The 14,436-nt window shown below is 56.5% G+C and overlaps 2 protein-coding genes across 3 annotated transcripts; both read right to left on the reverse strand.

Annotated features, from left to right (window-relative positions):
• Positions 1-998: 998 nt before the first annotated feature.
• Positions 999-8,499, reverse strand: ANKRD23 (ankyrin repeat domain 23). The gene is made up of 7 exons (XM_024743966.1): positions 8,495-8,499; positions 7,994-8,034; positions 5,194-5,297; positions 4,864-4,992; positions 3,598-3,719; positions 3,194-3,357; positions 999-2,965 (listed from the first exon to the last, which is right to left on the reverse strand). The coding sequence occupies exons 1-7, from the start codon at positions 8,497-8,499 to the stop codon at positions 2,808-2,810; spliced, it is 723 nt and encodes a 240-aa protein (XP_024599734.1). The 3' UTR covers positions 999-2,807.
• Positions 8,500-8,855: 356 nt separating this feature from the next.
• On the reverse strand, positions 8,856-14,410 carry ANKRD39 (ankyrin repeat domain 39). 2 transcript variants are annotated; one of them, XM_024743930.1, is made up of 4 exons: positions 14,262-14,410; positions 13,131-13,234; positions 12,591-12,794; positions 8,856-9,935 (listed from the first exon to the last, which is right to left on the reverse strand). In XM_024743930.1, the coding sequence occupies exons 1-4, from the start codon at positions 14,359-14,361 to the stop codon at positions 9,792-9,794; spliced, it is 552 nt and encodes a 183-aa protein (XP_024599698.1). In that variant the 5' UTR covers positions 14,362-14,410; the 3' UTR covers positions 8,856-9,791. The 2 variants fall into 2 exon arrangements, with proteins under 2 accessions (XP_024599698.1, XP_024599700.1); XM_024743932.1 differs by lacking the exon at positions 8,856-9,935 and adding an exon at positions 10,742-11,460.
• Positions 14,411-14,436: the final 26 nt, after the last annotated feature.

Below are 14,436 nucleotides of genomic sequence, written 5' to 3' on the forward strand. Positions count from 1 at the left end.
TTTGGCATATTTGCTGTGTCTATTTCTGGGTTGTCTGTTCTGTTCCTTTGACCGATGCATCTGTCTCTTCACTGGTACCACACTGTCTTGATTATTATAGCAATTTAATAGGTCCTGAAATCAAATGGACTGATCTCTCCCACTTTGTTCTTTTCCAGAGTTGTTTTAGTTTTAAATTTTAGAATAATCTTGTCTACATATAAAAGAAAAATCTTGTTGGGATTTTGGTAGGAACTATGTTAAACCTTTGTATCAGTTTGGGTGGAACTGACATCTTTACTCAGCTGCATCTTTCAATCCACGTGTACGTGTCCATTTATTGAAATCTTTGGTGTCATTCATCAGCGTTTTGTAGTTTTCAGCATACAGGTCCTTAGATGTTTTATTAGATTTACACCTAAGTGGGTTTTCTTTTTAGCAATTACAAATGGTACTGTGTGTTTTAGTATTCAGATTCATCGTTAGTATGTAGAAAAAATGTTTTCGTGTGTTTATCTTGTATCCTGAGATCTTGCCGGAACTCCCTTATTGTAGGTGGGGTTTTTTTGTTTGTTTGTTTTTGGTGGCATGCGGGATCTTAGTTCCCTGACCAGTGGTCAACCCTGTGCTCCACCCCCGCACACCCCCAGCCCCCCGCAGTGGAAGTGCGGAGTCTTAACTACTAGGCCGCTGGGAAGGTCCCTGTGTTTTTGGTTTTGTAGATGCCTTAGGATCTCCTACACAGACAAGCATGTTATCTGTATGATAATGCTGACATCCGGGTCCAAACCTAGGGATTCTGATGTAATCCATCTGGACATCAGGATTTTTTAAATCTTCCCTCTTGATTCTAATAGGCAGTCTAGGCTGAGAAGCCCTAGACCACCCTGCCTACCTGCTCCGCCCCTGGGGACCTGTCTTGCTGTCAGGCCGGCATGGTTATCAGGCTTGAGTTTCTGAGGAACTGGCCCCTCTCAGCCCAGAAAAAACAACCAGGCTGTGATGGATTATCAACCAGTTTTAATGAACAAAAAATACTGATACGTATAAAAAGGTATTTTTGTCTGTCACTTAAGTGTCCCTATTTCCTAGATGGGAAGTGTCTTGTCCATGGACTTGAACGCCTGTTTCTCCCATGGCCCTAGCATCTGGGTGCATGGGGCTCTGTCAGGACAGGGCAGGAGGTGCCCACGTGAGGGGAAGGTGTGTGGCCCCTGTTGGGAGCTCTTGTCGGCTCTTTCACAGAATAGAAATTGCCTTGTCCTTGGCCTGAGAAGGCCGCCAGTTAGACTGAAAGTAAAGTAACTGCTGCAAAATGGCTATAAACCCAGGTTCCTTATGTGAGGGGGCTGACCTTCATCCTGGAGCTCAGGTTCCTTATGTGAGGGGGCTGACCTTCATCCTGGAGCCCAGCCCTCTGCCTGTGGTCCTCAGTTTAGGGCAGAGCTGTTCTCAGATGCACCTTCTGGCGTGTAAGGACCCTGCTCGCCAGCAGTACAGCAGACAGGTCTGCACCAATGCAGCGTGACGGGGAAAGGACAGTGTTGGGGGGAAGCTTTAGGGGAGTGTCTGGAGGTGGGGCCTCGGGCCACCGCCAGTCGGCGGAGGAGGGAAAGGAGCAGCTGCGCTCAGAGCCCTCCACGTCCTGCCTCCGAGTGTTCGTTAGGGTGAAGCAGCACGGCCGCGGCTGCAGGGGCCAGGTGAGAGCGCGCACTCTAGTACCAGGGCCGCGGTGACGTCAGCGCCGGAGGCAGAGCAGGGTTACAGGCCACCACGCCAAAAGCTGAGTGGGCCGCAAGCAATCCCCAGCACCCAGGTGCGTCCCCCTACAAGGGGAGCCACCAGATGGCCAACCAGAGGGCAGCAGGCAGGCCTGTCTGAAGCCTTCGACAGAGGGCACAAGGTTTCCCTAAAACATTAGCTCCAGCTCGTCGGCCTTGGGGCTTCTGAGGCAAGCAGGCTGGGGCTGGCCTTCTGTGCAGGGGTGCTCAAAGCCGTCCAGCAGCCCCCTCCAGACGGCCAGGCACGGAGGTCCCTGGAGAAACCTGCACCCAAGGGCATCTGCTGCTGGCCATGCATCGAGTCACCACCTGGTGGCAGGAGGGCCCTGGTGGAGGGCAGAGCCCAGCCGCCTCCTGGACCGGGGACCAGTGGGCACCGAGGAGCCCTGGCACTGGCCCCAGGGAGCTCAAGGCTGTTCCTGTGCTGCTCCGTCCTGGGCCCCCATGCTCCTCCGCTGCCCCTCGTCTGGACCCACTTTGTTTCCTGCATGCACCTGCCACCCCCAGGTCCTCTGCGTCAGCCCCCAGCTCGCGCCCCGGCGGGGACCGGCTCAGCCTGGGACAGGAAGCCGGGGAGGCTGGTCTGACAGGGCTGCCTGGAGGCACGGAACCAGCCCTGAGTGGGGAGTCGTGACCAAGGGAGGACCAAGCGGGTGAGACACGTGAGTGGCACGGGGGCGGAGATGACAGGATGGAATGGTGGCTGCGAGTGGCCCTGAGGATCGGCTGTTGTCGGCACCGGGTATGGGGGTGCCCCACGTGGGCCTGCAGTGCTTCCCAGATGCCCCACTGCCAGTCCTGGGGCAGCTACACTGGGGTCACTGAAGCCTGGGGACTCTCCTCTCCGGAGCTGCCCACCCCGCTTGCGCTCACTGCATTCTCACGTCCAGCCCGGCCCCGGAGAGCAGCAGCACCTTCAGGGCTCTGCAGTGGCCGGGCTGCACCGCCTCGTGTAGAGCCGTGTCCCCTTCCTGTCGAGGTGGGGGCGGTGTCCTCCTCACCTTCGCTTCCCCGGGAGGGTCAGGTCAGCAGCTACTGTCGCTGAGCTCAGGCTGCCTTAGTCGTGGCCCCCAGGGGCGGAGCCGCCCCAGCCCGGGACAACCAGACGCCTACCTTGTCCTGTGTGTCAGCGCAGGCCCCGCAGGCGAGGAGGTGCTGCAGGCAGTCACGGTGTGCGGGGCCATGTGCAGGGGCGTGCCCCAGATCTAAGGGAGCGGTGAGGCTCAGTGTCATTCCAAGCTGGCAAGGCCGTGTCCCAACCCCAGGAAGAGCATTGGGCCGCCCCGCAGCCTGTGCCCTCCCCTGGTCCCGGGCATTGACCCGGGCGCCCCAGTTAAGCAGCTATTTGAGGATGTCCAGGTGCCCTCCACGTCAGGCCCAGAACACAGGGGTCCCGTCGGGCTGCAAAACAAAAGCACCAAAGTAACGCTGACCTGCAGAGATGCCAGGCGGGGGGTCTGCCATGGGGATGGCCCTTCCCTGGTTCTCACCAAGTCCCGAGCGTCCACGGTGGCACCCGCCTCCAGCAGCTTGTTCACGAGCTGGCTGTGACCCTTCGGACAGGCCCAGTGCCAGGCCATGCGGTGGAGCTGGGGTGCTGCGGACGGGAGTTAGCTGCAGGGAGCGCAGCCACCCCTGGAGGTCCCACCCGCAACCCCATTCCCAGAGCTGGTGCCCTGAACAGAGCTGCTTACTCCCCCGTCGTGTGAAGGGCCTCTCCCTCCAGACTCAGGAGGCATCATGGGACCCATGCCCCATAAAACAGAAAAGCCCTGCAGTTTCCTAGGCTCTGACTGGACCACGCTGAAGGCCGCATGCCTGCACCCACCCTCGCTACCTTGTCGTGGGCACTGGGGTCCCCTCTGTCAGGTACTTGTCAGTCAGGGCCTCCTGGTTCTCAGCAGCTGCCTGCAGGAATGCATCCAGGTCCACGGGCTCCAGCTGGGCCAGGGGCTGCAGCTGGATAAGTTCAAGGACGAGATCAACTCACTCCCCACACTAGGCCTCCGGGACACAGCCTCACCAGTCTAGCCAAGGGGTTCCAAATAGCTGGCGGAGGACCAGCGCACTGTGGGCTTATACAAACAATAGATTTAAACGCTTGCCCCCAGGACTTCCCTGATGGCGCAGTGGTTAAGAACCCGCCTGCCAATGCAGGGGACACGGGTTCGAGCCCTGGTCCGGTAAGATCCCACATGCCGTGGAGCACCTAAGCCTGTGTGCCACAACTACTGAGCCTGCGTTCTAGAGGCCACGTGCCACAACTACTGAAGCCCGTGCGCCTAGAGCCCGTGCTCCGCAACAAGAGAAGCCACCGCAATGAGAAGCCCGCGCACGGCAATGAAGAGTAGCCCCCGCTCGCCGCAACTAAAGAAAGCCTGCACGCAGCAATGAAGACCTAACGCAGCGAAAAATACATTAATTATAAAACAACAACAAAAAAACTTGCCCCCAGAAGATTCTGACTGCAGGTATGGGGCGGGGTTACGGATTGACTTGTGTTCCGCTCCCCTGCACAGGTTCATATTGTTGTAGTCCTCACCCCAGTACCTCAGAACGTGACCTTATTTGGAAATGGGGTCATTGTAGCTGTAATCGGTTAAGATGCCGTCATACTGGAGTAGGGTGGGCCCCGGTACAATACGAGTGGTGTCCTTATTGAGAAGGGATAGACCTTTGGACACAGGCATGCAGGCAGGGAGAAGGCCACATGAGCTCAGAGGCAGAGATCGGGGCGACGAGGCCACAAGCCAAGGAACACCACCAACCCCAGAAGCTGGGGAGAGGTGTGGACGGATCCGCCCCCAGAGCCTCAGAAGAAGTCAACCCTGCCTGCCGACTCCTTGATCTTGGACTTCCAGCCTCTGAGACGACCATAAATAGCTGTTGTTTAAGCCCTCAGTTTGGGGTACTTGGTTCCAGCAGCAGCCGTGGAAAACAACGCTGGGGGCGGAGGGACCCCTGGTGCGGGCTGTGCAGCCGCGGCAGTGTCACTCCTCCCCAGGCCTCCCACAGGGACGGGGCGGGGGTGGGGGGGGCGGGGCTCCTGCTCAGGCACTCCAGCCCTGGTGTGACACTCCCACGCACCCGCCTTCCTGCTCACCTTGACCTCAGGCTCGGGTGCCCTGGCGGGGACTCTGCATTTCAGTCGCTTTTCTCTCCGTCTTCGAACCAACGTTTCCAGGTCAGCCAGGCTCTCCAAGTTAGCTCTGGGACTGCTGAATCTTTCATGCTGGGGCAGAAAGCGGGCAGAAACAGGACCACGCCAGCCACTGGCTGCTGGCCACGGCAACCCTGGGGCAGCTCTTGGTGGTTCTAACCCTCGTCTTCCCAGCCGCAGGAGAAGCGCCGCGCCCAGCCTGTCAGACCCCAAGCCCCGGGCTCGTGGCCCCCCTGCTCCACCTGCCCGTGCCCCCTGCCCCCCGCCACTCACTCTCCTCTCCTCGTCCAGTTCCTGCCTCTCCCGGGCCTCGGCCTCCAGGATCAGACATTCCGTGTCCACGTCCCAATTCTTTCCTTTCGACTCTCTCCAGTTACCTATAGGAACAGACAAAGAATCAGAAAAATTAGGAGGAGCCCTTAGAAAACAACTGTGCCAGACAGGGGAGTCCTGCCAGGAGCTGACGTACAGAGACTAGCGATCTGGATGTGGATCTGAGAGCTGGCCTGACCCCTCTCAAAGCTCCATGGCAGAGCGAGCCCCGCCGGCTCCCTGACCCCCGTGCTTGTCGCTGGCTCTCACCACCTGCAGCAGCGCCCGAGGCCCGGGGGCTGGCTGTTGCTCACTCTGTCCTGTCAGCAGGAACCCTGTGGACGCCACATCTATTTATGCTGCTGGGCTGCGTCCAGGTGAGCTCAGGGCCTCCCTCGTGGGTTGTTGTCCTTAACATTCCTACCCGATCACACTACACTGCCACCTGACCCCAAGCCCGGGGGACAGAGGAGGTGCCTCCCGGATAAAATTCTGAATTCCTACGTTCAAATTTTAGCTCTTCATGAAGCTATGTTTCTTCATAATAAAATGGGGTAAAACTAGCACTTACTTCTTGGAGCTATAAAAATGAGATGACTACCGGTGCTGTGCTTAGGGCAGAACCCACCAAACAATGGTCCATTCTTTTCTTCCTCCCCTGGCCCCCAGCCCCGTGATTCAGCGGCTGGGGAGCCCCGAGGAATAAGCACATTGAGGGGAGAGAAAAGGCTGGAATGATACGACGGCAGAGCCCAGGGCTTCCAGCCACGTAGAACTACATTCCATTCCCTTCTAAAGCAAAATCAGGCAGCCTAACACTTCCTGGGCCCTGCAACCCGCCTCCCAGCAGCGGCTGTCCTGGGCTGCGGCCAGTGGGGCTTGTGGGGCAAAGTGACGCCCCAGGCCTCGCTACCCTCCACGCCCCATCCCCCACAACAGACGTCCCAGAGTGTCACTGGTGTGCCTGCTTTTCTCGCTGCCCAGGGAACTCGAGCGCCCTCCTCCTTGTCCCCAGCCAAGGCAGCCAGACCCTCCAGACCATTGCCCCAGCAAAGACCAGCAACGCAACTGAGCTCAGCCGGCACCCAGCCACACTTGTGTCTTCCGGGGTAACCTGCCGCTTCCCGTTCCTCTTTGGCCATCACAGTCCAGGGCAAAACCCACTACATTCAAGGATTTTCTCGTCTACCATCGCCAGACGCCTTTCTCACCGTGTCTCTCTTGCTCCTTGGCCCCTCACCACCTCACACGAGAACTAGGCAGACAGGCTGGAAAAGTACTACAGGTTTCTACTCCTAAAACCTCCTCAGGCACCAGAAAGGAGCTGCCCGGCCTCCGCGTTCTGCTGAGACGGTCTGGGGGTGCCCAGACCACTGCCCGGGCCTCTGCTGCACGTCCTCACCAACTGCTGGATGCTGACGAAGTCCATGGCCTCCCCCTGCTCGTCACGCCCCCAGTGAGAAGAGCCGAGCAGCTCAGCCCTTTTATAGGAGAGCTGTCGGGGGCCGGGGGGGCAGGGCAGCGGCTCGGGCCCCGGCCAGGCAACTCCGTGGCTCCGTAACACCCACCAAAGTACCGGTGTGAGCACACAGCCCACTGCGGGCGTGGGAGAGCGAGCTGTTTTGAGCTGCATCAGTTGCATCCTCAGACACCCTGCATCCTGCACCTGAAGTGATTCAACCAATAAACACACATCCTGGGCGCTGGGCCACCAGCCCAGGTTCCGGGGGAAATGGCTCCCATTCTCCTAAGTGCAGATGCCCTGGAGAAAAAGAAGTGAGCCGCCACGTTGCTGTAGGTCTGGCTGCCTGAGACCCTGGGAGACCCGGCCCAACTGCCCCGGCAAAAAGACTCCTAAAGAGGACCTCTAAAGCACAGGCACAAGTGGCCGACCTCTGCCTCAAGACGCTTCCTGGCTGCTACAGGAGGAGATCAAGGGATTTCCCAACTCCCGGCCAGAGGCTGCCTGGGCTGCTCTTGGTGGTGGTTTCCTTCCCCAGACACCCACCCTGCTCCCTCACCACTGTGACGGTCAAGGTCGACGATTAAGCTAGGCCACCATCAGAAGCCAGGCCCAGCCCGTCATCAGCCCCTCATGCCTCTTGAAGAGCCTCCCACGGCCAACACGCACGTCCCCCACCAGGGACCTGGTGGTGGACCTGGGCACGGAGACGCCCTTCACCAGGAAGGTGAGGTTCAGATCCGCTGCAGGTCCAAGTACGAACGTTAACCATTAATCCAGTTGCAAAGCAATCAGTCTGCAGCTACCAAAGCCAAACTTCCTAATTCTCCCTAAGACACCAAGCACGACTTCCACCCAGCTGTGCCTTGAATTCTGCCTTGACCTTCGAAGGGAAATCTGATTGCTCGTGTCACTCCGATTCTGGAGTCTTACTCACTAGCTATCAGATTTCCTAGTGAGTAAGACTCGGAGCACCATGAGCAGAGATGACCAGGACGAGCCAGCGGGAGGGAGAACCGTGGATCCAGGGCAGCCCAAGGCCCCACCACAGCTGGTTTCTTGGTGACTGCTTCCAAGCCCAGCGGCCATGGCTCAAGGCCCCAGCCGCTCCACAGCACGCGGGACCCTCCCGGACCGGGGCACGAACCCACGTCCCCTGCATCGGCAGGTGGACCCCAACCACTGAGCCACCAGGGAAGCCTGAGCCCCGAGCTTTGGAGAGAAACTCCATCCTTATGCTCCAGGGTGTTTCTGTCAAAGGTGATTCTTGCCGGTGGTCCTGAGGAGGGAAACGGTTACCTGGAGGAGAGTGAGGGGAAATCGAACGAGAACAGGCAGGACTTCAGCTCTGGACTCCACTGCCTGCCACACAGAGACTCCTCTCCTCCAACGTCCGAGGGCGGGGGCACCGACAGGCTGCATCAGAAATTCTCAGCAGAAGACTTACTGGTATTCACATGAAAGTAATTGGTATTAACTTAATACTGGTATAACTTATCAAAGAAAAAATTTACTCCTGGTAAAAACTCCAAACATAGCAAATGAAGCTCAGGACACCCTTGGTTAAGTACTCTTGCCGTGGAGCCCGGGGAAGCCATGGGTACAGTTTAACACACAGCTTCCTCACGCTCCTCCTGTGTGTTGTGTGTACGCACCTACATGTTTCTACATACTTTACGTAATCACGACTCAGCACTCTTTCCACATTAGCATACGCTGTGCTCAAAGTGCCGGAACCTCACCGTCCCCCTGCTGCAAACACCTAGGTTATCTCTGCAATTGTTTTTTTTTACGTTACACCCCATGCTCCAATCCAAATTTTTGAAAATGCCTCTGTAAATAAACATCTTTGGGGACTTCCCTGGCGGTCCAGTGGTTAGGACTCAGCGCTTCCACTGCAGGGGGCGTGGGTTCGATCCTTGGTCGGGGAACTAAGATCCCGCAAACCGCTCAGTGAGGCAAAAAAAAAAAAAAAAACCCCAAAAGCACACATCTTTGTGCACACAGATGAATATTTCTCTAGGGACCTACAGAGAAATCAATGTATTGGCCCCGTTCACTTAAATGTTAATAGATATCGCCAAACTGCCGTCCACACCGGCGGTAACCAATTTCCACGAACAGATAAAAACAAACACAGTTAAGACAAGGAACAGCATCAAAGAGAAAAGAAAAAAGATATATATAATTATGTACATCTATACATAACAAAGGATCAATATCCAGCATACAGAAATAACTCCTATGAATCAAAAAAGAGAACAATTTTAGATGGACAAAGGGTACGGACAGGAAGGTCACAGAAGACAGGCGTTCAACCTCACCAGCAATTAGCGATGCAACCAAACAGCAGCACCGTGTAGTCTATCAGACGGTTGAAATGAATGAAATTAGTATAAACGCAAGTGCTGGGCAGGTTCTGGGGAGGTGGGAGCTCCCATACGCTGCCCGCACGGTGCCGGGCGCCCTCCCCAGCACTCCCCAGATATTCACTCGTCTCACCCCCGTGTGGACTCCGAGGCAGCCCCACTGTAGTCACTCCCACCTTAGAGATGAGGACGCAGGGGACTTCCCTGGCGGTCCAGTGGTTAAGACCGCGCTTCCACTGCAGGGGGCACGGATTTGATCCTTGGTCAGGGGAGTTAAGATCCTGCGTGCCGCGAGGCAAAAAAAAAAATGAGGACGCCGGACAGATGGGTAAAGTGACTTGTACTAAGGTCACTCGGCTAGAAAGCAGCTGTTCATTTGTCACATATTCCAGTTTCTTCTCATGCTTACATACTTTTGTATCTTCAGATTTGGGTCTTTGCTCGAAATTTATTTTTGTGCGTGGGATGAGGTAAGGATATAACTTTATTTTTTCCAAACGGAGAGATGTTTCCACATGAACTAATTTAGAATACGGTCACTTGTCCAGGCTGGAGTACTGGCAGCCCCACCAAATCGCCACCCTTGCTTCCCCAGTGGCCAGAATGGGGCTCTTCCGGTGTCCTCCAGCCTCAGGATCCCACCCTGCGGCTCGGGCGCTGACCAAGGCGGGGGCTTGGAGGGCTAGTCCGTGTACCCCACACGCAGCCCGTGACAGGAGCGGGGAGACTCAGCTGGCCAGCAGGTCCCGCAGGTCGCTGTTGCAGGGCAGCAGGTCACAGGCGAGTCGTGCCTTCCGGTCCCGGACGGCCTTCAGGGCTGGGCTGTGTTGCAAGAGGAGGGAGCAAACGTCCACGTGACCCTTCTCGGCGGCCTGTGGGGAGAGAGGCCCGGATCAAAAGCCGTACCCCACTGGGCCCTGTTCTTTCTTGCTCCACTTCTGGGGCCCTTTTAGTCCGAGAAAAGGTCTCGTGGAAATGGAGGCGCTGGCCGTCTGAGCCGGTTTCCCCTAACCCCTGCCAAACTGCAGTGACGTGCTGCAGGGTGGCGGGGCACCCTGGTGCCACTTGGGCAGTCAGCTTCAGCTTTTCTTCCTTGTGTCCTTTGCTCAGTGGCCATGCTTCTTTGCCGAGGCCTGCACATTAAGAACAAGGACAGAACCTTGGATCTCTAAGCTCTTTACAAACATTCAGATTGTCTATAGGGTGCTGGGTGCCGTGGACACAAGACACATCAGACACGGCCCCTGCCCTCTGGGAACTTTCAGATGAGCGGAGAGAAACAGGCCCAGTACCCAGCTTTCTCCTCGTCCCCTCGGAGACCAACGATCCCAATCTGGATGTCAATTTCTAACCTACATCCTCCAAAAGAGAAGTGTTAAGTGATTTACATAGATTATCTTACTTAACTTTTATAATAACCATCAGAGGTAGGAAGTATCATTATTTCCACTTTATAGACGAAAAAACTGAGGCTCATAAAAGTTGAGTAACTCGCCCAAGGTCACAGAGCTAATGCGGCAGCATGGGGAATTCTAAGCCAGGTCTGTCTGACCTCGAAGTCCGAACTCTCAATAGCTATGTTGTATCACTATATTCCCTACTCCTCCCAAGAGACAAATTAAAGGGCTACGGGGGCTCCCGAAAGGTATCAAAGTTAATGTTAGTACCAAACACCATCTCAAATTTGAATCTAAATCTTTATTCGGCATAAATATTATCTTGATGAGTACAGACCTGGGATTCCCAATTCTACTGCTTCAACTCAGGCAATAGCGTGTTGTGAGCAGTTGTAAGATGAATTCCAAATAATTTCTGGCAAAAGAAAGTGCCAATGTTTGCAGAAGGAAGCAAGGGAGGGAGGCAAGCAAGCTGGAAGGAAGGGACGATTCACATTCCTCACACACATGCGTTCCCTCAATTTCTCGAGAATGCCGCAAGTCCGGGTGACACCAGCTAGGTCCATCCGTGGCAGTGTCCTGCCTATCAACACCCATCACGTGAGCCGTGGCAGTGAAACACTCAAGCCAACACCAGTTCGGACCACTGAGGAACGAGCAACCTGCCTTTCCGACCAGCAAGGGTCTCAAGATGAAACAACCCCCCAGCTGCTCACTCAGCACCTGAGCTCGGTGCTGAGGCCACGGCAGGAAACAGGGCCGATCCTGGCTGCCTCCAGTGAGACGGAGCTCACACAGGGAATCTCAAGGGGGAGAAGAGTCAGAAGTGAAGCAGAGTGCTTCCGGGCATCCAGGGGCGAGAGCTGTCCTCCTCTGAGGAAACGGGAAGGCTCTCTGAGGGCGTGATGTAGAAGCTTCAATCCACAAGGAAGGACAGACGCTAGTCAGAGGGAAAAGGGTGACGTGAGGCATCCGGATGGCAAGAGATGTGGTCTACGGCCTGCAAGTGATAGAGAAGCAGGTTCAAGAAACTGAAGACGACCGGCGGGGCAAGGGCAAGCTGGCAGGTAGGCAGGGGCTGACCCCAGAGGGCCTGTACAGCAGCGTAAGGACTTGGTAAAAGCAAGCCTCCGAAGGACTCGAAGGCATGGCTTGGTCAGAAGTGCTTTTTTTTTTTTTTTTTTTTTTTGCGGTACGCGGGCCTCTCACCGTTGTGGCCTCTCCCGCCGCAGAGCACAGGCTCCGGACGCGCAGGCTCAGCGGCCATGGCTCACGGGCCCAGCCGCTCCGCGGCATGTGGGATCTTCCCGGACCAGGGCACGAACCCGAGTCCCCTGCATCGGCAGGTGGACTCTCAACCACTGCGCCACCAGGGAAGCCCCAGAAGTGCTTTTTAAACCATCACTCTGGGAGAAAATCAGTGGGGCTAAGGGAGGAACAGGTTTGCACACATAGGCCGTAAGTATGCATCAACTGCGTCTCAAAGATGCACAAGAAATCGGTAAAAGCAGATGCCTTAAGGGAGGGAAGGGAAGACTAAGGGACCAGGGGTGGGGGGGAGGCGGGGCGGGGAGGGAAACTTGGGTCCACGGTAGACATTCTGTACTCCTCAAACCGTTCACAGCGGGTAGGTGTTTCTAGTCAGAAAACATTTAATTAAATGATCACTCCGATCACAGTGTGGAAAGCAGACTAGAGGGATAGGCAAGAGTGGGTGCAAGTTTCAGAAAACTCCATGGAAAAGCACTGAGGACACATCATTAAGGGGAAGAAAAAAAAATGACGCCTTATGTTTAGTTCTAATTTATGTGTGCAGGAGACATGCTGGAAAATTATACGTTAATCCTAAAGTGACCAGAGGTGAGCACTGAGGTTACAAACGATTTCAATTTTCTACTTTATGCTTTTCCGTTTTCCCCATGTTTTCTACAGTGAACGCATTATAACTTTTTTATTTTTGGCCATGCCTTGCGGGATCTTAGTTCCCCGACCAGCGATTGAACCTGGGCCCACAGCAGTGAAAGCGCGGAGTCCTAACCACTGGACGGCCAGGGAAGTCCCATATTATAACTTTTCTAATGAGAGAAGACAAGTTCTTGCAACCTGTGAAACTTCCAAGAGGGGACCCACCTTGTGCAGACTGGTCATGCCGTCGTCGTCCACCAGCCTGGGATTGGAGCCGTGCGACAGCAGGAGCCGGGCGATGTCCGTGTGCCCACAGTAGCTGGCCCGGTGCAGAGCGGTGGCTCCCCCGTGGGTCTGGGCATCACACTTGGCCCCGCTTTCCAGCAGGAACTGGCACACGGCATAGTGCCCGTTGCGGCTGGCATAGTGCTGTGGGGAACAGAGCCGGGGTCAGGGGGCAGAACCCCGGCGGGGGGTGCCCCCTCCGGCACCTGGGTGACCAGGGTGAGCCTTCATTCCTAGCTTCAGTTGCCGCCACTGTAAACTGGGGATAATAACCACTCCTACCTCGCAGAATCCTTATGAGAACGAAGTTAAATAACTAATGCAAAGCACTTATGCTAATTTAAAAAAACTAGGTTCACGTGATGCTTAAACAGAAACCCTGATGGGAGAGGAGGAAGGGTGGGAGAAGAGAAAATGCAAACATCATCCCCTCCCCACCCCCAGAGGGCAGGAACCCGGTGAGGCTCATCCCCAGCTCACCAGAGCCGTGTAGCCGGCGGAGTCGGGCTGGCTGGGGTCCGCTGCCTTCTGAATTAAATCCTTCACTCGGCCCAGGTCCCCGTTCAGGGCTGCAGACCAGATTCCTGCAGAAGGACAACCTGAGCACTGAATAACACTGAATGACTGGGGGCTTCCAGCGCTCCCTTTACCTCCTGACCTCTTTTCTCATCTATAGAATGGAAATTCATGGGTTCAACAAATATTAACACGAGCACCTCCTCTGTGTCAAGGACTGTGCTGGGTGCTGGCGACATCGCTGGGAGCAAGACAGACAAGGGGCTTGTCTAACCAGGACAGGAGACTGGGCAGACAGTCACCCTTCTTCCCACTGCAAACACACCAGTGTTGGATCAAGTACTGTTTAAGATATTTGAATATACAGTCACAGTCAAAAGGAAGAACAGGACATTGCCAGGTGCCAGCGCAAAGTGAAAACCACAGCCAAAGTTGTTAACAGTCACCCCATCTGTGGAATCCCGAGAGTCCTCAGAACCGTCCCACAACTCAGGGGGCTTTGGCTGGAACGCCTGAGCGAGCAGCGTCTGGAGCAAAGTCGGCCGTGCGCACGGTGAGAAACCAGACAGAGCCAGGCTCTGTGCACAAAGCCGCGGGTGGCGAGTGCAGCAGCAAGGATGGTCTGGGGCAAAAGAGTTACCCCGCTGAGCCCTGCCTCGAGGCCATCTCTGCCGTATCTCACGCCTGCAGTGCCCACACGCAGCCCCCCTGGTCTGAAGCTCCATGCCCTCGGGGTGGGTGCAATACCCTGGCTGCAGGCTCTGCTGCCCAGGAGCAGACCCGGGAGCAGGGCTGGGTGTCCCAGGGTCGCACCAGGTGAGGAGCCGGGCCCAGCCGCACCACTGGGGAAAGTTCCTGAAACCAAAGCCTGTTTCCCGACCTGCACGTGAGCCGGTGTTTCTAATGCCGAGCTCCCGCCGGGTCCCTGGCGGGCTCTCACTACGCGGGAGCGGTGAGCCCACCGCCCGCCAACGCTCCGACTAGGTCCCCAGGCTGCCTCCCCCTCGGGGCCCCGGTTTTCGGCCACCTCCTTTGCCCTGGGGGCCTGGGGACGCCGGAAGGCGCCGGGCCGGTAGGGCCGCGCACCCGCCTCACCCCTCTCGAAGTCCATCTCGTCCAGCGTCTGCTGCACGCCGGGAGCCGCGCTGGGCCGTGAGCAGCAAGGGCCTTCGGCGCAGGGCCGCGGCACCGCCATGTCGCCCTACGCGCCCTCCCACCCGCCGGCGGGCGCGGCCGCGGGTAAGGTCACGGGCACGGGCGCCGGCGCGGC

Source organism: Neophocaena asiaeorientalis, unplaced genomic scaffold (assembly GCF_003031525.2).
Source record: "Neophocaena asiaeorientalis asiaeorientalis breed wild unplaced genomic scaffold, Neophocaena_asiaeorientalis_V1.1 scaffold114, whole genome shotgun sequence".
Classification (NCBI taxonomy): domain Eukaryota; kingdom Metazoa; phylum Chordata; class Mammalia; order Artiodactyla; family Phocoenidae; genus Neophocaena; species Neophocaena asiaeorientalis.

Coding starts and splice junctions, on each gene's coding strand:
- ANKRD39 (XM_024743930.1), bottom strand. CDS start 14,361: ATGGCGGTGCCGCGGCCCTGCGCCGAAGGCCCTTGCTGCTCACGGCCC. Junction 13,235..14,261: donor CGAGATGGACTTCGAGAGGG/GTGAGGCGGGTG, acceptor GTCCTTCTGCAG/GAATCTGGTCTGCAGCCCTG. Junction 12,795..13,130: donor CCGCCGGCTACACGGCTCTG/GTGAGCTGGGGA, acceptor TGTTCCCCACAG/CACTATGCCAGCCGCAACGG.
- ANKRD23 (XM_024743966.1), bottom strand. Junction 5,298..7,993: donor TTCCCCTCACTCTCCTCCAG/GTAACCGTTTCC, acceptor CTGTTCCTATAG/GTAACTGGAGAGAGTCGAAA. Junction 3,358..3,597: donor ACCCCAGTGCCCACGACAAG/GTAGCGAGGGTG, acceptor TCCCGTCCGCAG/CACCCCAGCTCCACCGCATG.